Raw genomic sequence first — 23,019 nt, 5'->3', positions numbered from 1 at the left:
TAGTATATATATATATATATATATATATATATATATATATATATATATATATATACACACACACACACACACACATATACATTAGAACTGACCATCTGTTTTCATTTGTTAGCTACACTGGGGGAAATAAGTATTGAACGCGTCAACATTTTTTTCATTAAATGTATTTCTTATGAGGCTATTCACATGAAATTTTCACCAGACTTCAGTATTAACTCAAGAAGTCCACACATTAAAGTCCATAAATGAAGTTATGTGTAATAAAGTGGAATGACACGGGAAAAAAACATTGAACACGCTAACGGAAATGTATTTAATACTTAGTGGAGAAGCCTTTGTTTGTATTGACGGCTTCAAGACGTTTCCTGCATGAAGAAATTAATGGGCCGCAGTGTTCAGGTGTGATTTTTGCCTGTTCTTCTAAACAGATTGTCTTTAAATCTTGTTCAATTGGATTCAAGTCAGGTGATTGACCTGGCCATTCTAACACCTTAATTTTTTTCTCTGAAACCAATTGAGAGTTTCCTTTGCTGTATGCTTTGGATCGTTGTCCTGCTGGAAGTCCACCCACATCTCATCTTCATCATCCTGGTGGATGGCAGCAGATTCTTCTCAAGAATCTACCAGTAAAGGGCTCCATTCACCGTTCCTTCAGTTATATGAAGTCTGCCAGTACTATGTGAGGCTTCCACCTCCACACTTCACTGTTGGTGTAGTGTTTTTAGGGTGATGTGCAGTGCCATTTCTTCTCCAAACATGGTGTGTAGTATGACAGCCAAAAAGTTCAATCTTGCGCTCGTCTGACCAGACTACACTCTCCCAGTGTTTCACAGGCTTGTCCAAATGAGTTGTAGCAAACTTTAAACGAGCTTCGACGTGCCTTTTCTTTAGTAATGGAGTCTTGCGGGTGAGTGTGAGCAGTGGAGTGCATTGCCTATTGTTTTCTCTGTGACGATGGGATCTGCTGTCTGTGTTTCTGGAGCTCGTTCTGAGTGGTCCTTGGCTCTTGGGCTACTCTTCTGACTATTCTTCTCAATCCCTGCTCAGAAATCTTGCTCTTTGCTTTTACCCATGAGATGTTTCTTGTGTGACATCTTGGTAATGAAAAACCTTTTTATAGACCATCAGTTTACTAACCCAGCTGATATTAATTTGCACAGATAGGAGGTATAATTACTTTCTAATTACTTACGGACTTCACCTGGTTCCTTGCCTTACCTTTCCTTGGAGAACTGCTTTTTCTTAGTGTGTTCAATACATTTTTCCTGTGTCATTCCACTTTATTACACATACAGTGCAGGAAAGAAGTATTTGATCCCCTGCTGATTTTGTACGTTTGCCCACTGACAAAGAAATGATCAGTCTATAATTTTAATGGTAGATTTATTTGAACAGTGAGAGACAGAATAACAACAAAAAAATCCAGAAAAACGCATGTCAAAAATGTTATACATTGATTTGCATTTTAATGAGGGAAATAAGTATTTGACCCCTCTGCAAAACATGACTTAGTACTTGGTGGCAAAACCCTTGTTGGCAATCACAGAGGTCAGACGTTTCTTGTAGTTGGCCACCAGGTTTGCACACACCTCAGGAGGGATTTTGTCCCACTCCTCTTTGCAGATCTTCTCCAAGTCATTAAGGTTTCGAGGCTGACGTTTAGCAACTCGAACCTTCAGCTCCCTCCACAGATTTTCTATGGGATTAAGGTCTGGAGACTGGCTAGGCCACTCCAGGACCTTAATGTGCTTCTTCTTGAGCCACTCCTTTGTTGCCTTGGCTGTGTGTTTTGGGTCATTGTCATGCTGGAATACCCATCCACGACCCATTTTCAATGCCCTGGCTGAGGGAAGGAGGTTCTCACCCAAGATTTGACGGTACATGGCCCCGTCCATCGTCCCTTTGATGCGGTGAAGTTGTCCTGTCCCCTTAGCAGAAAAACACCCCCAAAGCATAATGTTTCCACCTCCATGTTTGACAGTGGGGATGGTGTTCTTGGCAGCATTCCTCCTCCTCCAAACACGGCGAGTTGAGTTGATGCCAAAGAGCTCCATTTTGGTCTCATCTGACCACAACACTTTCACCCAGTTGTCCTCTGAATCATTCAGATGTTCATTGGCAAACTTCAGACGGGCATGTATATGTGCTTTCTTGAGCAGGGGGACCTTGCGGGCGCTGCAGGATTTCAGTCCTTCACGGCGTAGTGTGTTACCGATTGTTTTCTTGGTGACTATGGTCCCAGCTGCCTTGAGATCATTGACGATCCTCCCGTGTAGTTCTGGGCTGATTCCTCACTGTTCTCATGATCGTTGCAACTCCACGAGGTGAGATCTTGCATGGAGCCCCAGGCCGAGGGAGATCGACAGTTCTTTTGTGTTTCTTCCATTTGCGAATAATCGCACCAACTGTTGTCACCTTCTCACCAAGCTGCTTGGCAATGGTCTTGTAGCCCATTCCAGACTTGTGTAGGTCTACAATCTTGTCCCTGACATCCTTGGAGAGCTCTTTGGTCTTGACCATGGTGGAGAGTTTGGAATCTGATTGATTGATTGCTTCTGTGGACAGGTGTCTTTTATACAGGTAACAAGCTGAGATTAGGAGCACTCCCTTTAAGAGTGTGCTCCTAATCTCAGCTCATTACCTGTATAAAAGACACCTGGGAACCAGAAATCTTTCTGATTGAGAGGGGGTCAAATACTTATTTCCCTCATTAAAATGCAAATCAAGTTATAACATTTTTGACATGCGTTTTTCTGGATTTTCTTGTTGTTATTCTGTCTGTCACTGTTCAAATAAATCTACCATTAAAATTATAGACTGATCATTTCTTTGTCAGTGGGCAAACGTACAAAATCAGCAGGGGATCAAATACTTCTTTCCCTCACTGTAACTTTATTTATGGATTTAATGTTGTGAATTGATGAGTTAATACTGATGTCATTCAAAATTTCATGTGAATAACCTCACTGGAAATATATTTACTGAGAAAAATGTTGGCACCTTCAATACTTATTTCCCGCACTGTATGTCTACAAACAAAGGATTCATCCATCTGCTGAGACTGCAGTGTAAAATTTGAATACAAACACAAACAAATACAAATAAATTCCTAACATGCTGTAACCTGAAGCCTAGCTCTATAGAGTTTTTTTTTTTTTTAAACTGTATCATGGAAAGGGAAACATATATTAGTAACACGCATTAGGGAAGTTGCATTAGTGCAGAAGATAAAGGAACATCCAAACTAGTCTTAAAACCTCTGTGTCTACTTTACATGAAATACATTTTAATAAAATGTTTTCTGAATTTTCATACATTTCTAGCTCTGAAAATGAGTGCCTTTAAATTCCAGACTTTCCTAACCCTAACCCTAACCCTTGTTCAAGACCCATGGTAATGAGCTGGCAATTTAGTGAAGTGGAGAATAAACTCTTTACAGTACATGATACTCAACATGCAACTTGACACACCTGATGTACTGTACCAGCTCAGCTAATCAGTTCATCAAGAAAAATACCTTTCCTTATTCTGGTTCAATTAAAACAGAAAACCATAAAAAGCAATTCATGAGAGTTAAAAAAAACATCTATGTTTGAAAAAAAAAAAACATGTATGTGTGTATGTTTATATGTATACAATTTCACTAGTATGGTCTGCTCAGTTAAAACACTAAAACTAAAATAAAGTAATAAAGCATCTAAAATAAAGCATAATGCAGTCGGTAAAATTAAGGTTTATATATAAGCCTATATAAACATGACCTATAATATATATACATATACATATATGCTCAAGGAAAAGAGTTTTTTTTCTGGCTATTATAATAGATACAGTATTTATTGGGAATAATTAATATGAAGGTATATTGCTATTTACAATTATACTTTGAAATTAAAATAGAATGTGATATCTTTTGTTAAATATTGTATCACATACAGTGGTTTATATTCTGTACAATTGAAAAAGTTGTGCCCGTAACGTGCCTTAGCAGTACAGATTTAAATAAAGTTAGTGTCATAGAGTAATAACAACTCCATCCTCCTCCATGGACCCTTGAGGTATCATGAGGCGTTGCCGCAGAGCTGGGCTCAATGAGCCCAAGATGTCAAAGGGGCTGGATGTGCTCTGTCTGAATGCTGGGTTACTCATATAAAGCTGTTGTGAGCTAATTTCTCTCTGCAGTGAAGTGCTGAACCCAGGATGAGCTGTGTAATTGAGGTAGAGCTGGGAGCGGCACGATTCTTGAGAATAGGGATGGCTATGTCTGTGGCGATTGTGAATGATAGTTTGAAAAGACGGGGAGGATACTGTAGTGCTGGAGAAGTGGACTGAAGGTTTCAGAGGTTTCTCTACAACCATGTCTGAATCATCATCGCTCACTGAGTCATTATGTGTCCAAACATAGGCTCCCATAATCATAGGAAGTCCTGGGTAGCTTACAGAACCTTTGCCATCAAACTGGAGTTCTGGGTTAGGGGAGACGGCGGGACTTTTTATGTGTTTGCTCTGGTTTGCTGGTTTCACAGTAATGATTAGGTTGCGGCTGTTAGCAATCATCATGTCTGTAACCTGATCCAGGGTCTTGCCTATCACCTCGATACCATTGACCTCCAGGATCTGGTCATTAATGGCCAAAAGACCGCAGCTCTCAGCCAATCCACCAGGAACCAATCGTGAGATGAAGATTCCTGGAACTTTCTCAAGTCCATGAGGAGTTACACTGAATGTGATTCCATCACGGATGTAGAAACCCAAAGGCCTGTCTGAACCCTGGTGGTACAGACGAACCCTTCTGTGGCATTCAGGCAAGATGTCAACATCAATTATGGAGGAGACTGGACGGAAGTTCCGGGGCAAGCCAATCTGAACGTGTCCTCTTTGGCTGGCATCACCATGTACCATTATGGTGGACTTCTTTCTCCAGGTCACACAGTTGGTATGAATGTTAACTTGATCCATTTCCTCTGTAAAACACCAATGTTTCAGACAGGTGTGAAATGCTATGATAACAACCCAATATGATAGCTTGCAGTATATCACAGTATCTGCTTCAAATGTCACATTTACAAAGAGAATAAATACAAATAAATATGACCGGAAGACTTGGTCATGCAAACAAGCCCATCGCAAGACACAGCTGAGAAATTACACTTAAGTACACATAATTCCTGAGGAGATAAATTGCTTCCTGTTTCAGACAGAGAGACTCATGGCCTGATGAGCACTCTGATAAGCAGCCATTACACAAACAGAGAGAACAAGTTATGGGATACTTTCAACCCAAACAAACAAACCTCTATCATACAATGTATATACAAATTTTTATCATAGAAAGAAAGAAACATTTTGAAATGTTTCTTGATACTATTTTATTGTATTTGTCAAAGAGACATGTATAGGTATAGGTATAGACATGTATAGTGACTGCAGAATTTCAGCACAAATGACACAAAGGAACAATGTAAAAGTTCATTCTGTTCAAACTGTGGGTGTGTTTTAAACACTGCAAGATTGAATTCAACATTGTGGGTTCATATGTTATTTAAACACTGCGCATTCAATCAATACTGTAAGAATGTATTACACACTAAACTTTAAGTAAGGATTTTGATGTATACTTATAGCTTCTTACTCTACATGATAAATTGATAGTAAAAATGCAGTATGATTATTATATAATATAAATGTATATTACATATTAACATAATAATACTAATACTATATAGCACACATTCTTTTAAAATCTGCATACATGATGTGGACATGTTAATGCTCTTGGCCCCTCTGGAATTATTATTATTATTTTTTTTTTTACCTGGACAGTTTTCAATCCTTGGAGTCCTTTTGCCCCCCTTTCCTGACTATGGGCTCAAGGACCAATCCCCACCTTCCCCCCTTTATAGCAAACCTAACATACCTTGCAGTTGGATGAAGATGCGCAGTAGCGACTGCGCAGTAGACACTGCTTTACAGAAATTATCATCATTATTTATCGGCAGTAAGTCTCCATGAACATCTGCATAGCTGATGTAAATTTCTGTGGGAAACAGGTGGTGTAGCTTCAGGATAAACTGGCAAAAGTCCTTAAACACGCCAGGCTCATAGCGATCCAGAGAAAATCTCCTAAACTCTGCCCCAAACTTTAGAAAGAAAGAAGAAAAAATATATAATATCAATTACAGCAAAATGTCTAGTGTTGAATTAGAAGCTGTGCTACAGTGTATGGCTGTCCCACTGGACACAAATGAAAACTGGTCGAGTGAATGAAAATGTATTAATTCACGAGTTAAAGTGTCGCTGAATAGGACCTAAATGCTGACACTGCTTGTATGACTACTAAAACCTTAAGGTCCATACCTAGTTTTGACATTTTGACAGTTATTTATGCACAGGCAATGTCTGTTCCTTTTCATTTCCGTTAGCAAAGCAGTGATAGACTCTAAATATAGATTAGTCATGAAAGGAAATCTCAAGCCAAAACATAAGATCAACATATTAAAACATACATGCAGACTGACAAGCATGTTTTACAAACGTATTAATGCTGATGAATCACGATGAACTGCGCGTGTGTAAGTAAATTCATTTACCAGTCTACTAACGTCAACTTACTTTGCTTTTCACTTCAACGACTGAACGGCAGCGCCAAGCCGACGATTTGCCCAAACTCCGGATCATTTTCCCTTTATAATCAGGTCCTGGAAGGTTTTGTTTTGTGAGTGTAACCAGAGAATGCCTACAGTTTAAGATACAGTGCTCATGTGCTGAGGAGGAGCGTGTAAATGACTGTGATGGCATCATTTCCCCTGGGAGTTAATAAGCGTTGACCTTCAAAATTGTTCAGTGTAATTTTCCTCCAGTGTAGGACTTCTAAAAGCAGACCTACTAAAATGGAGGAAGTAGGCAATTCAGCACTGAGATTATCCGAGATTCATGTTTTGGGAAACCTGAAATATTAGTCACGTTCTCAAAAGTTGGCTTATAAACCACTAAGATTGCTTACAGTGTATTTTCTCTCTTGGTTGTGGTCCTGAGAATAGTATATCACACAAATAATATCTGGGCAGCAGTGGATCTATGGTAGCATACAGTGTATTTTCTCTCTTGATTGCGGTCCTGAGAATGGTATATCACACAAATAATATCTGGGCAGCAGTGGATCTATGGTAGCCCCTTTTTATGTATAGGGATAAGGGGGCTGACAAACTGTGCATAGCAACAGATGGGCTACAGCCAGTTATTTGTATACCTATAGAGTGCACATACTGTATATGGTATGTTTAAAAGATCCTATAATCATAGGAAGAAAACTTGATCTAACAAGCTTGGGATGATACAGTATGCATTAACAAGCAATAACAAAGTAGTAACATCCTGGTAGTTATTCTACATATAAGGATCCACATTTTCACCATTAGTGCGGATGTTTAGTTCTGTTAGTGCTGTTGTTTAGTTCTAGCACTTGTTAATAATAAAGAATTATTGTCAAGTCACAGTTTACACAGTTATTAAGTAAAGTATAAAGGGTAGGTGAAATTCGTATGTGCAAAGGACCAGCGACAATGGAGGAAAAAATATATATACTGTCAGGTTCATAAGTATTTGGACAGTTACCCAATTTTTTTTGCCTCTGTACACCATGACAATGGATTTGAAATGAAGCAATCAAGATGTAATTGAAGTGCAGACTTTCAACTTTAGTCCAAGGTGTTTAAAACAAATATTGCACTAACTATTTAGGAATTATAGCTATTTTACATAGTCCCTCCATTTTCACAGGCATTGTACAAACATAATTATAAATATAAGGATTTTTATTTATTTATTTATTTATTGCCAGGCCTTTACTGCAGCCACCTTCAGTTGCCGCTTGTTTCTGGTTCTATCTGCTTTCAGTTTTGTCTTCAGTAAGTGAAAAGCATTCTCAAATGGGTTGAAGTCAGGTGACTGACTCGGCCATTTAAGAACATTCTTTTTCTTTGCCTTAAGAAGCTCTTGGGTTTCGTTTGCGGTACGTTATGGGTCATTATCCATCTGTAGTGTGACGTGCCGTCCTATCAGTTTTGCATCATTTAACTGAATCTGAGCAGAAAGTATAGCTCTATACACTTCAGACTTCTCCCTACTACTTCTATCAGCAGTCACATCATCAATAAACACCACTGACCCAATACCACTGGCAGCCATATATGCACGTGCCATAACACTTCCTCCACCATGTTTGAGAGATGATGTGGTATGATTTGGATCACGAACTCTTCCAATCATTCTGGTACACGTTTATCTTGGTTTCGATTGTCTAAAGAACCAGTGTATTCCTTCTTTTTAAGAATGTACCAAATTGTTGATTTGGCCACTCCTAAAGTTTCTGCAATCTCTCTGATAGGTCTATTTTGTTTTTTTTAGCGTAATGATGGCCTCCTTAACTTGCATCGACACCTCTTTGGACCGCATATTGAGTGTTCCCATGAACAGCTCCCAAATGCAAATTCAAGACTCCAGACCTTTTATCTCCTTAATTTGCCATGAAAATAACGAGGAAACTGCTTATCAGTCAATTGTTCAATTATTTTGGAGCTTGTGAAAATGGAGGGACTGTGTGAATTTTACACTGTAAAATATAGTTGTAATTCCTAAATGGTTCATGCAATATTTTTGTTAAACCCCTTGAATTAAAGCTGAAAGTCTATATATAGTCTACTGTCTATCAATCTATCTATCAATCTATCTATCTATCTATCTATCTATCTATCTATATATATATATATATATATATATATATATATATATATATATACACACACACACACATACACACACACTATATACAGTATTGTGCAAAAGATTTAGGCACATGCAAAGAAATGCTGTAGAGCAAAGGTGCCTTCAAATTAATGAAATTAAATGTTCCTACATAGAAAAAGAGCAGTAAAGAGCAGTAAACAGTAGTAAATGAAACAAAGTCAATATTCGGTGTGACAAAAAAATAAAAATAGTAGTCTCTGGTACAATTTGTGCAGTTTTATAAGAAAATTAGCTGGTAAGTTTTATTGAGCATCTTGCAGAACCAGCCACAGTTCTTCTGGAGACTTTGACTGTCGCACTTGCTTCTTATTTTTGCGGCAAAATCCAGCAGCCTCCATTATGCTCTTTTTCTGAAAAGTAATCTCTTATATAATATGCATTTTTCTGTAACATTAAATTTTGTGCTTGAAAACTAATGTTTAGGAATCTGAATGTTTTTTAGTACTGACTTGATAATGTAGAAGTCGTCAAATAATATATAGTGGGGGGAAAAAAGTATTGAAGGTGTCAAAAATATATTTCCAATGAAATTCTTGTGAAATTTTCACCAGACTTTGGTATTAACTCAAGAAGAAATATAAAGAATTCACAACATTAAAGTCCATAAATAAAGTTGTGTATAATAAAGTGGAATGACACAGGAAAAAGTATTGAACACACTAAGAAAAAGCAGTTCTCCAAGGCAAGGTAAGGCAAGGAAGCAGCTGAAATCCATAAGTAATTATACCTCCTATCTGTTCAAATTAATATCAGCTGGGTTAGTAAATTGATGGTCTATAAAAAGGTGTTTCCTTGTTATTGCAAAATATATTGATGGAATCAGATACAGACATATTTCAAAACTTCTGAATCCGCCAGTAAACACCATTGGGGTCATTATCCACAAGTGGAAGCAACATCACTCCGTCATCAACTGGCCACACACAGGAGCTCCTCACAAGATTTCTGACCCGGGATTCAGAAGAATAGCCAGAAGAGTAGCCCAAGAGCCAAGGACCACTCAGAAAGAGCTCCAGAAACACTTGGAGGCAGCAGGTGCCATCGTCACAGAGAAAACAATAGGCAATGCACTCCATTGCTCACACTCATCCCACAAGACTCCTTTACTAAAGAAAAGGCATGTCGAAGCTCGTTTAAAGTTTGCTACAACTCATTTGGACAAGCCTATGAAACACTGGGAGAGTGTAGTCTGGTCAGACGAGCGCAAGATTGAACTTTTTGGCTGTCATACTACACACCATGTTTGGAGAAGAAATGGCACTGCACATAACTCTAAAAACACTACACCAACAGTGAAGTGTGGAGGTGGAAGCATCATGGTGTGGGGCTGTTTTTCATCACCTGGTACTGGCAGACTTCATATAATTGAAGGAACGATGAATAGAACCCTTTACCGGGAGATTCTTGAGAAGAATCTGCTGCCATCCACCAGGATGATGAATATGAGACGTGGGTGGACCTTCCAGCAGGACAACGATCCAAAACATACAGCAAAGGAAACTCTCGATTAGTTTCAGAGAAAAAACATCATCATGATAGGGGGACTTTCTAACTGCTTACGGATTTCAGCGGGTTCCTCTCCTTGCCTTGGAGAACTGCTTTTTCTTAGCGTGTTCAATACTTTTTTCCCATGTCATTCCACTTTATTACACATAACATAATAATACACAGATCACTGACTGTTGAGTCATCAGCAAATTTGATGTTGACATTGGACTCATGCGTAGCCACTGAGTCATAAATATACAGGGGATATATAGAGGAGCCCCTGTGCTGAGAGTCAGTGTAGATGAACAGTTGGGTCACATCCTCACCACCTGCTGTCATACAGTCAGACAGATGGGGAGCGAGTTGCGTTATACTGATTACACAGGTAGATGCTGACCTGCTATGGCATTACTGCCTGTCACACCTCCTCAGGTGTCCATAAGATTACTGCTCTTCCTTCAGCCTTGCCACCATGCGAACCATGTTATTAGTGTGGTGGAAATTGCATCATCTGTAGATCTATTTTGGTAGTAGGTAGTAGTAGTAAACGGCACGTTGAGGGTTGTGTACATGGTTGTGTGGGCCTACTGTTGAAAATGATGGATGGTTAGCAGGCTAATGACTGAATTATTGTGTCATATTAGTTTATGTTAGCCACCTAGCTAGCAATATCAGTGAGGTTTATACACAGTTATGAATATGACTTTAAAAATCGGCTCTGAAATACTGTCAGGTTAGTTATCCATCAAAATATCCATCCATCCATCTTCTATACCACTTATCCTACTGGGTCACGAGGAACCTGGAGCCTATCACTGGGAGCATCGGGGACAAGGCGGGGTACACCCTGGAGAGGGTGCCATCAAAGTATGTGTACAGGAATTAAAGTGACTTCAAGACTTCAAAATATACACTCTTAGACATGCCTTCGGTCTCCAGTTTGCAAATATACCTAATGGAAGAGTTAAATATAATGATCACAAGTTTCATTTTCTATTATGCCATTCTGTTTTCCATTGTTCCGCTTGAGTGGTGTTGGAGACTGAGAGTTTCCGTCAGATGGTTATCAGTCAAGTGTGCTTGTTAAATATTAGGCCACATCCAGGCAGTTCTCAGATGGATCAGTAGGGGTTTTTGTTTTTTTTAATTCAGACTGCATATTTAATAGAACACTGCATTTTATATTTTTTTTTGGCAACTTTCTGTAACATGTAACACAGTGTTAAAATATTTGATAATAAGCATAGAGCTGTTGACACTAAGTTGACAAGAAGTTCTACCACTGAAAGTACTAAAGCATCCACAAACTGCCAAGAAATAAGTGCAAGAAAGAAAACTAGGTTTTGGAGCTGAATCAGTGACTAATACTGAACTGCTGGAGGAACAGAGGCAGTGACAGACACTGGGGAGACTGCCAGTGGGCCAGGAGCATAACCCGAGACCGCCAGTGGGACAGGAGTACAGTCTGAGACCACCAGTGGGCCAAAAGAAAAACCTGTGTCTGCCAGTGGACAGGAGCACAGCCTGAGACCGACTATCAGTGGGCCATGAGCACAATTGGAGACTGCCATTGGGACAGGAGCACAGCCTGAGACCGACTGCCAGTGGGCCATAAGCACAACCCGAGACTGCTAGTGAGACGGAAGCACAACCTGAAACTGCCAGTGGGCCTTGAGCTGAACCTGTGTCTGTCACTGAAGCATAAACACTGTCTGAGACTGCCAGTCAGGTGAAGTGACTGGGATTGACAGCAATACATTCCTCTCTTCACTTTCTTAATTCATTGACCACCTCTGCCCTCCATCTTCCAGACCTTGGAAGTATTTTCACCCGGCTCACTGGCTGTCAAATGTGCTCTGCAGCAAAATGACAGAATTAAGAACAGCTGTGAGAAAGTGGAAGAAATCACAATTTGATTCTGATCTCTCATACCACGATCTCCTGTCAGAGTTCTCCTCTGGTGTGACCACTGCTAAGACATGCTAAGACGACTGCTTATAGAAACAAGGGAAAGCAGAAAGCATCTGCATTTCATTTGCACAAGCTCGATAAGCTCCAGGACTGCTGATGGCTTTGTCAGAAGATTAACAAAACGTGCCAATATTTCCCTCCTAGCCCTATTCCTACACTGCACATTCACTATCCCCAATTTCTTTAACACATTTTTCTCATCTTTCTAGAGAAGCGATCCTGCAGATCATGTCCGGCAGTCCTACCACCTGTCCGCTGGATCCTAGACTTTCCAAAATGCTCCACACTATCTTGCAAGACCTTCCTCCATTTCCTAATCTCCATAGTAAATGGCTCCATAACATCTGGTTACGTACCGACTGCCTTCAAATAAAGCATTATTCGCATTCTGAAAAAAAAACAAAAAAAACCCCACTCTAGATAACTCACACATCATTAGCAGATCATTAACTGAAACTAAATCCCAGCAAGACTGAGCTACGGTATATTTCTGGAGCTGCAAGATCTTGTAATCTCCCTGGGCAAATCATATCATACCATCTGGCACCCCACAAAACCTTGGGGTAAATCTGGACAAAAAAATGTCCTTCTTGACTCACATTGCTAACCTGACTCTGTCATGCAGGTTTCTCTTCACATGGATCCAGCCATTTCTATCCACTGAGGCCACTCAGGTACTTGTTTAGTCCCATGTCATCTTGAGACTGGACTACTCTAACTTACTCCTTACAAATCTTCCTCTGTACACCATCCAACTCTTGCACCTGATCCAGAATGCATCTGCAAATTCTCCCACATCACCGTACTTTTGCATTCTCCCATCAATAGCTTCCTGTAGCTGCCTGCATCAGATTTAAAATAGTTATGCTTACTTACAAAGAAAAATATGGACCAGCGCCCACCGACTTGAATACATTTTTCACTCCCTACTCCGCACCACTATCCCTTCAAACCTCTAACACTGCTCGACTAGACCCAACATCCCTCGAGGTACAAGTAAGACATGCATCAATACTCTTCTCTCTCCTGGCACCCAGGCAGTGGAATTAACTTCCCTCGGTTGTATGAACAGCTGAGGCCACTAGCTGTTATGAAAAGAAGACTAAAGACCTCTTCCCCAAACACTTGAATGAGTACTTATTCAAACTACTGTTTGAAAAATATAAACTTGTTTTTTTTTTTTCCTTTTCTTGATGTATTAACCTCCCCATTACAGGTTTTTTTCCTCAACGGTATTCTTCGTCTCTAATAAATTAACAGGATGTATTTTTGATAGAGACTACTTTTGGCAGGACTTCTGTAAGTTGCTCTGGATAAGGGCATATGCTAAATGCTGTAAATGTAATAATAAATTGAAACAGGTGAATTTTCCGGAAAAGAGAAAACGGTAAATGTGGTTGAACGGACAAAAGGACAAAGACTAGAAATGTGAATGGCGGAGAACCGGATTGAAGTTACTATTCTAGAACATTCAGTTGCGAATCACTGCAGGGTATGCTGCCATCTAGAGGCACTGCTTTCAAAAGCTATTCAATCAGTTATTCAATGCATAAATGTAACCTGTATTCAGTTGAATGAATTGATATATAGAGAATGTACAGAAGTGCAGAATCTTTTTTGTTAGTGAAAATAAATTCTTGTTCTACTTGTTATAACATGTTTTCAGTCACAATTCAATTCCAGGGACAAAAACATACAGTAGAGGCAATGGGAGGTCCTTGTCTCACCCATCCTCTGATTTAGGGGACATATCAACCAGCATTTCTGAGGTTGTTAAGGGAAATGTTTATGGATGGATCCTCTAATACCATAGCAGAGGTATGCGATAGCGCTGGCTAAGGAGGTGTTGCCTGGGTCTTTGATGTAATGAAACCCTCAGGCACGCCTTCGACTACATCCTCGATTCCGAAAAAGTTGGGACAGTATGGAAAATGCTAATAAAAACAAAGAGGAGTGATGTATAAATGTACTTTGACTTGTATTTAAACAAAAATTGATAAAGGCAAGGTATTTGATGTTTTATCTAATCAACTGCATAGTTTTTTGATGGTAAATGTTTATTTTGAAATTTATGCAAGCAACATGTTCCAAAAAAGTTGGGACTGGGGCAATTTAGGACTAATATCGATGTGACAAGTTGAAATAAGAAGGTGATGTGAAACAGGTGAGGCAATCGTCTAATCATAGTATATAAGGAGCCTCCAAAAAAAGACCTAGTCCTTCAAGAGCAAGGATGGGTCAAGTCTCACCAATCTGCCAACAGATGCATCAGCGAATAATCCAACACTTTGAGAACAACATTCCCCCAAGACAAATCGGTAGGATTTTGGGCATTTCACCTTCTACAGTGCACAATATAATGAAAAGATTCAAGGAATCCGGTTAAATCTCGGTGCGTAAAGGGCAAGACCAAAAAGCACTCCTGAATGTGCGTGATCTTTGATTCCTCAGACGTCACTGTCTTAAAAACCGCCATGTAATGGATATCCTGACATGGGCTCTGGAATACTTTGGTAAACCTTTGTCGGTCAACACCATTCCATTCGCCGCTGCATCCACAGATGCAAGTTAAGGCTTTACTATGCAAAGCAGCACATCAACACTGTCCAGAAGCGCCGCTGACTTCTCTGGGCTCGGTCGCATCTGAGATGGACAGTAGCACATTGGAATCGTGTTTTGTGATTTGACGAGTCGACATTTCAAATAGTTTTTGGAGAAAACAGCTGTCGTGTTCTCCGGGCCAAAGAGGAAAAGGACCATCCAAGCTGTTATCAGCATCAGGTCCAAAAGCCAGCGTCTGCCATGGTATGGGGGCGTGTCAGTGCCCATGGCATGGGTAACTTGTACATCTGTGAGGTCAGCATTTATGCAGAACGATATGTACACATTTTGCAGCAACATATGCTCCCATCCAGAGCAGGACAACACCAAACCACATTCTGCACAGGTTACAAGCGCATGGTTGTGTAAGCAAAGAGTGCGGGTGCTAGCATGGCCTGCCTGCAGTCCTGACCTGTCTCCATTTGAGAATATGTGGAGCATTACGAAGCGCAAAATAAGGCAACGAAGGCCCCGTATAGTTGCGCAGCTGAAGAAATGCATAATGGATGAATGGGGGAAAATTGCGCTTGCTAAACTTAACCAACTGGTGTCTTCAGTTTCATCGTCTCATGACCCATTTCTACTGCCTGAGTATTGTCTGCAATGTTGTTAGGTAGTGTACAGCATGCCAAAAATGTCAGCTAGTCAATTCTCCAGCCACCCGAATAGAACTATCGTGACCCTTTCTATTGATTGAGGTAACCTTCAAAAGATGGACCATGTCGGTCCATCAGAATGGAATGCACGAAGGTATTCACTTTAGTGGATTATGTAATGCAATTCCTGAAAGCCAGTGTTGGCACTCTTCAAAATAATCTCCTGAGTCGGAATCCTGAAATAAATTCAGACTGACCAAGGGATTAGGTTAGGGATTTATGGACCTGTGTTTGCCATTTAATCAGGCTCTTAAAAATTCTTAAGATAAATGGCTCAAACACCTAAATAATTGCAGGACGAGAAGTTCTTCTGATTCAAATTACTGTAAAGCACAAACCTCTCTGTGCCTTAGATTTCGTCAGAGAAAATTAGGAAGGGACTTTATAAAGTAAAGGTGAATTTCAATACGTTCTTGACCTGAGAGCAAAATTCCACAGATTGTGTTAGTTAACACAGGAGAATTTACTACAAACACAAGAATGTCAATCCCTGCTGTATAATAGGGCCTGGATATCAAGTGGATATCAATGACCCGGATATCAAGAGGTCACACGGTGAGTCTGGGATGTCGACTGCATTTGACTGCATTCATTTTGGAATTTCCAGAGTGACTGGAAAGACTTTTTATTATAGTGCTGCAACTTTTTTTTATTTGTTTTATTTTATTATTTCATTAATTTATTGTCTCTTGTTATTATTTTATTAGTTTGTCTTGAATAATTGTTTGAGGACCCTCAAACATTTTGCAACTGAAAGAATATTGCATGGAAGAGTGGTCATAAATTCCAGCAAGCCAATGTGAGAGACTGGTGGACAATTATGTAAAACGTTTACAAGAATATTTTTTCTGATAAAGGGGGCAATACTAGCTTCTGAGGCCAAGGGTGTACTTACTTTTTCCATAGAAGAATATCACATCTATTGATGTTTATGTTGAATAAATGATTGAAAAAGCTCATTTTCCTTGTGGTTTTGTTCAGGTTTATCAACTTTAATTAATAAGCACCGTTTCAAAGATGATCAAAAGTTTGCTTGTCCAAATATTTCAAAAAAGCCATCAATTTCCATTGGGTGTACTTATTTTTTCACATAACTGTGTGTGTATATATACACAGACTGACAGTTGTATGATGTAAAGTTTTAGTGTAAAGTTTATATTTGTAACACTAAATGGTATTGGGAGTTTGAGGAGCCCCTCCCCCCCATCAGATTAATTGATTAATTGAAAAAATAATTGGCTAATTAATCGATTATGAAAATAAACTTTTTTTTTTTTGCAGCCCTATTCATAATGTCTATATACACATTTATTGAAATGTTGCATATGACAGGATAAGATAAAAACAGTTTTACATTTTTGTTCCTTTTTTCTGACTCAAGTAGTACATAGAAACTAAAAGCAAGTAGAAACTACAGTTGTGACTGGGGGAAGTACAGTGGTGTTCCATCTGGGAAGTTGATGAGCTCAAGGGAGGAGGTGGAGGAGGTCACAAAGGAGACCTTCAGAGACCTGTCTAGGAGTATCGCCTTAGATGCAAACCAATAGCTCGACTTAGCAGGTCAAACCAACAACAGGCCTCAATACCAAGGAGCCATCCTGGAAGGGGATTCAAGAAGTAGTAAATCACTCTAGCTCAAGCCCCAGTGGTATATCCTACAAATCATACAAAAAGTTCCGAAAAAACTACTCTGGAGGTTGTGAAAGCTCATCGGCTGTATTTGAACTAAAGGTACCATCTCCCTCCTAAGTATGAAAGGGAAGATCCTTTCCCCATTGCTGGTTAAGAGAATAACTCAGTATATGACTGAAAATGGATATACAGACACAGCCATCCAAAGGGCAGAATCCCAGGCTTCCTTGTGTGCATGAAACATACTCTGGTCCTCAGCCAACTCTTGTGCTAAGGAAACGAAGGGTGACCTTACCCTTGTCTGGTTTGACCTAGCAAACACCAATTGCTCCATCCATCACAATCTGATCCAAGTAGCAATGAACCATTACCACATCCTAGACCCCATCAGAAAGATGATTACAGTTTTTTCAAAGACTGAATATTAGGTTGTGGCTACAAACAACTTCATCATAAAATGGCACTCCATTGAAAAAGGTACCGTTACCAGATGTACAAGTTCCCCAATACTGTTCCTCATAGTAATGAACCTGAAGCAGCTGAAAAAGAAACCAGAACCCCAAGAACTTCCCAAAGAGTCCAACAGCCAACAATCAGGGGATTCAAGGTCAATTTTTAAAAAAAGAACAAGGTGGGAGCTCCCTAAGAGAAACATCACATGGACTGATCTGTGGAAGCTGGAGCCATTCTGTGTCTTTCCTGCTGAGAGTTGTCTACAACACCCTTCCAACCCCAGTAAACCTGCACAGGCAGGATGAGGGAGGACCCACTTTGCAAGCTGTGTGGTAGGACAGTTTAATTTAGTTTATTGATTTATAAAGCACATTTAAAACAACAGATGCTGAAATCAAAGTGCTGTACAAGAAATATAAAACACAATTAAAACAAATTAAGAGTAAACAAAGACCAAAGATAAGACCAATGAAAAAATTATTCCCTCAATTAAAACATAAAGAATACAAATAAGTCTTCAAAGAAGATTTAAACACAGAAACGGAAGGGGAAGATCTGATGTGGAGAGGAAGACTATTCCAGAGCCTAGGAGCGGCCATGGGGAAAGCCTGGTCACCTTTAGCCTTAAGACGTGAACGAGGAACTGAGAGCAGTAATTGACTGGATGATCGAAGGTGTCTTGAAGCAGTGTATGGGGTGAGAAGATCACAAATATACTGCGGAGCAAGGCCATGCAAAGCTTTAAAAACAAAAAGCTAAATTTTAAAATCAACACAGAACTTGACCGGTAACCAGTGAAGAGAAGCGAGCACAGGTGTAATGTGATCACACAGGTCAGTAGAAATCTCAAATGGAACAATAGGAGAGGGATTTAGAAAGGCATTAATTGTACTGAAAAGGAACTTCGGCCTTTGTGCATTTTGTGTAATTAAATCACACATGTATTTTGACTGTGCCTCTTTAACAGCACTCTGATACCACTTAAGACACTCCCTGAAGATTTCATATGATATCTGAAGTTTGTCTTCCTTCAATCTGCGCTCAGCGTGCCTACAGTCCTGCCTGAGAGCGTGAGTGGAGTTATTTAAACAGGGCTGAACTTTCTTCATCGCCTTGGATCTTTGTAACTTCAAGGGGGCGATTGAGTCCGGGGTAGCAGTGCAGGCACTGTTAAAAAGATCAACCAATTCATCGGGATAGACACGAGAGGAGAGGGCTTTAACAACATTATGGGTTTGAGTAGATAAATAGGCATCATTGAATGACCTGGCAGTAGAAGAATTAAAACATCTAGAAAAATGTGGTGAATGATAAGATTTGGGGAGAGTACAAGCCAGCACAGGGTCAAAAACATCTAGACAATGATCAGATTTCAAGATTAGTCACTGAAAAACCAAGTGAAAACACTAAGTCCAAGGTGTGACCCTTCTGGTGAGTGGGTCCAGAAACAAATAGTACAAAGTTAAGTGAGTCCATGAGACAAAGAAACTATTTCTTTAGACTGGTAGCAGACATGGATATTAAAGTTACCCAGAATCAGAAGTCTATCATAGTGTGACATCAGAGAGGCCAAAAAGTCAGAAAGTTCTCTAATGAAATCCTTATTGAAATTAGGTGGTCTGTAAACCAGGGCACAAAGCAAGGAGGTAGTGAGATCAACCTTGAAGAGCTGCACTTCAAAGCTTGGAAAGATTTCAACAGGCACGAGTTTACACTTAAAAGAGTTCTTGAAAATTGTTGCTATTCCACCACCACGACCTACAGTTCTTGGAGAATTAAAAAAACATGCAGTCTGGAGGAGTAAGTTCCTTTAGAGCTGTAAAATCACCAGGTCTCCATCACAAATAAAAAATCCAGAGCACGAGTAGTAAAAAAGTCAATTACAATAAAAGTTTGGTTGGACAGAGATCTAGCATTTATTAGTGCAAATTTGACAGGACAGTCCAAAGTCCACGGTTGATCTGACATGGGATTAGATGGTGAATGTGTTGATAGATACTCCAGTGATCTGAGGTTACCGAAGCTAACTCCATTTCCAGCGCATGATCTAGCACAAAAGTAGTGAAAAGGAGACCATAAAAGATGGAATAAGATTATCTGCAGATGTGTAAGGAGAAATTACAGTACGACGTGTGCCTCTGTGAACATAGTGAGGGTGACAAGCAATCCCCAACACGACACAAGTTTTATAAATTCCTGCTGGTAAAGGTGATGCTGAGTTCAAATGTAGAAGCTCTGCTGATGAGTAGCGAAAAGCCATTGTAGAAAAAATATTCTGAGGAACAATAAAACAGCTATGGCTGACCAGCCATGCACAGTAAAAGAGCTGTAAAAGACGGCAAGCACGGAAAAAACAGTGCTAATAAACAGCGCCATAAACAGCACCTCTTGCTACCCCGTCTACACGACCATGATTAGACAACTCGTTGGCCTGAACACCACAAAAACCACCCAGAAAACTATTTGGGTAGGAAAAGAGCAGAGTGGAAAAGAATGCCCCAGACCTTTAAAACCCAGAAAATAGAAGCAGGTAATAGACCAGAGAGAAAGTGGAGACTAACCCACGGGCCAATACGCAGCAAACTGGAGGTAATGGAGGATGGAAGGCTTGCGAACAGGCTGATGAAGAACAGGGACAGCAGCAGCAGACAGTCAACGTTGGCGTTCACTCGTAGCATGTAGAAAGTAATCCGCTGATATAAGGTGCAAAAAGTCACAGTGACCAAAGGATTTTATCCAAAATGGCCAGAAAAGGAACCAAATAAAATTACCAGAGAGCAGCAGCAGACAAACACACCAATGTACACTCAACCAGAATCGGAAGTGTGGAATTAACCACACATCCTGTCAGGTTGTAAGACAGCACTGATCCAAGGAAAGTGCCTCCCGAGCCACGTTCCTGTACCAGGTCGACGAGACGGCCTCCCGAGCCACGTTCCTCTCCCAGGTCGACGAGACGGCCTCCCGAGCCACGTTCCTCTCCCAGGTCGACGAGACAGCCTCCCAAGCCACGTTCCTGTCCCAGGTTGACGAGGCGGTCTCCAGAGCCGTCCCTGTATGGGAGGATGGCTGTAAGTCTGCCCCTGTATGGGAGGATGGCTGTGAAGAGGCAGTGGCATGGAAAAATCAGCAAGTACCAACAGCTTCTCAAGCACTGCAAGGACAAATGAACTGACAGGCCTGGTTGTTTCCAGTTGAAGTTGGTTCCACAATTTCCACAATAAGTGTGAAAACTGCTAACTAGAATGAGATTAATAGGCTGTGCCTGAAACACAGAAGGCCAGAGTCTGGAAGAAGCTGGGGAAAGAGCTTCTTTTTGGTTCTAGCACAGAAGGGAAGAGATGAGCTGAATGCCAGGAGGAGGGGGCAGTGATTTGGCCACCATTGCTGACCAACAAACTGTTGTGGTTCAGAGTCGAAACATTGAAAGTTGGGCACCACGTGATGACATCTGCTCCTGGTCAGGGCTAAAACCAAACTAGATGGTTGTACAAAGGGCATTTTAACGATGTATTGAAAAAAAGACCAAGATAAGAAATAAACAGTTAAGTTAAACAGTCTTAAATGGTTAAGACGTTGGATTTCTGACCGGAAGGTCAGTTATGTGTGAGTTCTTGTGAGTTACAAGAAAATCCTGACAAGATGCCACAGCTGGGCCCTTTCATAAGGCTCTTAACCCTCAACTGCTCAAATGTATAAATGAGATGAATGTAAGTCACTCTGGATAAGGATGTCTGCCAAATGCCGTAAATATAACATATTTACTGTTATCTCTGCTGATGTTAATGAGGGTACTGCTGGGCTTCATCATGGTGAGTTCTTTAGCGCCAATCAGCCTGTGTGTCTGAGTAGACAGACTGACCACAATCATTACAAAGTCAGACTTTGCAGCAGTTCCTCCATTTTCTTACAATACACAGCACCCACAGCCCTCTCATCTTCCTGTAATCACAAACACTCTGGAGCTGAGACTATTTTGTGCGCCTTGTGCTGGAGCTCGGCAGGTGAGACCACCTCATGGGTCTCAGGTTGGAGCTCTGGAGATGAGGTCGCCACATTGACCTCTGGCTGGAGTTCAGCAGGAGAGACCACCTCATGGGTCTCAGGTTGGAGCTCTGGGGTGGAGGTCGCCATGTTGACCTCTGGCTGGAGCTTTGTGGGTGAGACCACCTCGTGGGTCTCAGGTTGGAGCTCTGAGGAAGAGGTCGCCATATTGACCTCCGGCTGGAGCTCTGCAGGTGAGACCACCTTGTGGCTCTCAGGTTGGAGCTCTGGAGATGAAGTCGCCACATTGACATTTGGCTGGAGCTCAGACCTTGCTCTCTTGTGGAGCCATTTGTGGGTATGCCAGCTGCTTTTAAAACATTCCCGAGAGCAGAAATATGATCCATGGATCCCAAGATTACTGCATGTATCACAAAGTAGGGTGGCTTCTTTATGGCAGTCCTCGGACTTGCGTGCCTGTATCATCCCTACTATCGCCCTGTCGGCCTGGCGCTGGAGCTGAACTGTGGAGGCGGCCCTGTCGATCCACTCATAAAAGGTGTGGAATGGCAGATTAGGCTTGCTCATCACACTGACTCCCCTCAAAAGTTGATCCAGGTTGTAGCTCTGCCCTGGACGCCAAAATTCCTTCATTATTAGTTCCACAAACTGAGTTACATTGTTTAAGGCACTTGACCCTGTACTGGCCAGATGCTCTGCCCAATCATGGGCTGGGCCCTAAAGCCGGGACACAATGAACCCGAGCCACTGCCTGTTGTCCGGCTTGGGGTTCACCAGGCTCGAAAAGTACATTTGGCAGTGGAACATGAACTGCCTTGGGTAGCCGCCCAAGCCATATTACGGGTCAGGGAGTTCTATGTCCGTCCACTGGGGAAACTGGACTGACATGAATGGTGGCCAGAAGTTACTATGTACACTGGCGTGATGCTCTCCTCGCTCTCTTGCTGCATCCATAATAGGCGAAGTATTCTGTCACGTAATTTAAAATTATGGAGGTAATTTAACATGATGATTAGCGTGGTCAAAAAACAGTCAATGGGTCAGGCGATTGGCAAACGAGGCATGAACTAGGCAAGGCAAAAGCACATAACGAGAAACAAGAAACAAGATCAATTACTAAGAAACAAAACAAGGTACAGGGTACAAATGCTTGGTACGGGGATAACACTCAATACATCGCGAAGTGCAAAGAGACACAAGGGGTTTAAATAACAACTGTAATCAAGGGTGAACACTAAACAGCTGAGACTAATGATGACACATACAGGAAACAACCAATGTCAATACAGGGGTGGACACAGGACATAAACCATAACAAATGCACATGTCGAAATAAACAAAGTCAGTGTCACTGAAAACCCAAAAACGTGCACTCGCTTTGAGCTTGCTTTGAGCCCGTGCATCGAGC

The 23,019-nt window shown here is 40.8% G+C and overlaps 1 protein-coding gene across 1 annotated transcript; it reads right to left on the bottom strand.

Moving 5' to 3' along the window:
- Nucleotides 1–3,178: 3,178 nt before the first annotated feature.
- Nucleotides 3,179–7,290, bottom strand: pard6ga (par-6 family cell polarity regulator gamma a). The gene is made up of 3 exons (XM_053621967.1): nucleotides 6,613–7,290; nucleotides 5,918–6,140; nucleotides 3,179–4,964 (listed from the first exon to the last, which is right to left on the bottom strand). The coding sequence occupies exons 1-3, from the start codon at nucleotides 6,799–6,801 to the stop codon at nucleotides 4,015–4,017; spliced, it is 1,362 nt and encodes a 453-aa protein (XP_053477942.1). The 5' UTR covers nucleotides 6,802–7,290; the 3' UTR covers nucleotides 3,179–4,014.
- Nucleotides 7,291–23,019: the final 15,729 nt, after the last annotated feature.

The sequence above is a fragment of the Ictalurus furcatus genome, chromosome 1, assembly GCF_023375685.1.
Source record: "Ictalurus furcatus strain D&B chromosome 1, Billie_1.0, whole genome shotgun sequence".
NCBI classification, from domain to species: domain Eukaryota; kingdom Metazoa; phylum Chordata; class Actinopteri; order Siluriformes; family Ictaluridae; genus Ictalurus; species Ictalurus furcatus.
The sequence above is the reverse complement of the archived record's forward strand: the minus strand, read 5'-3'. Positions and strand labels throughout refer to the sequence as shown.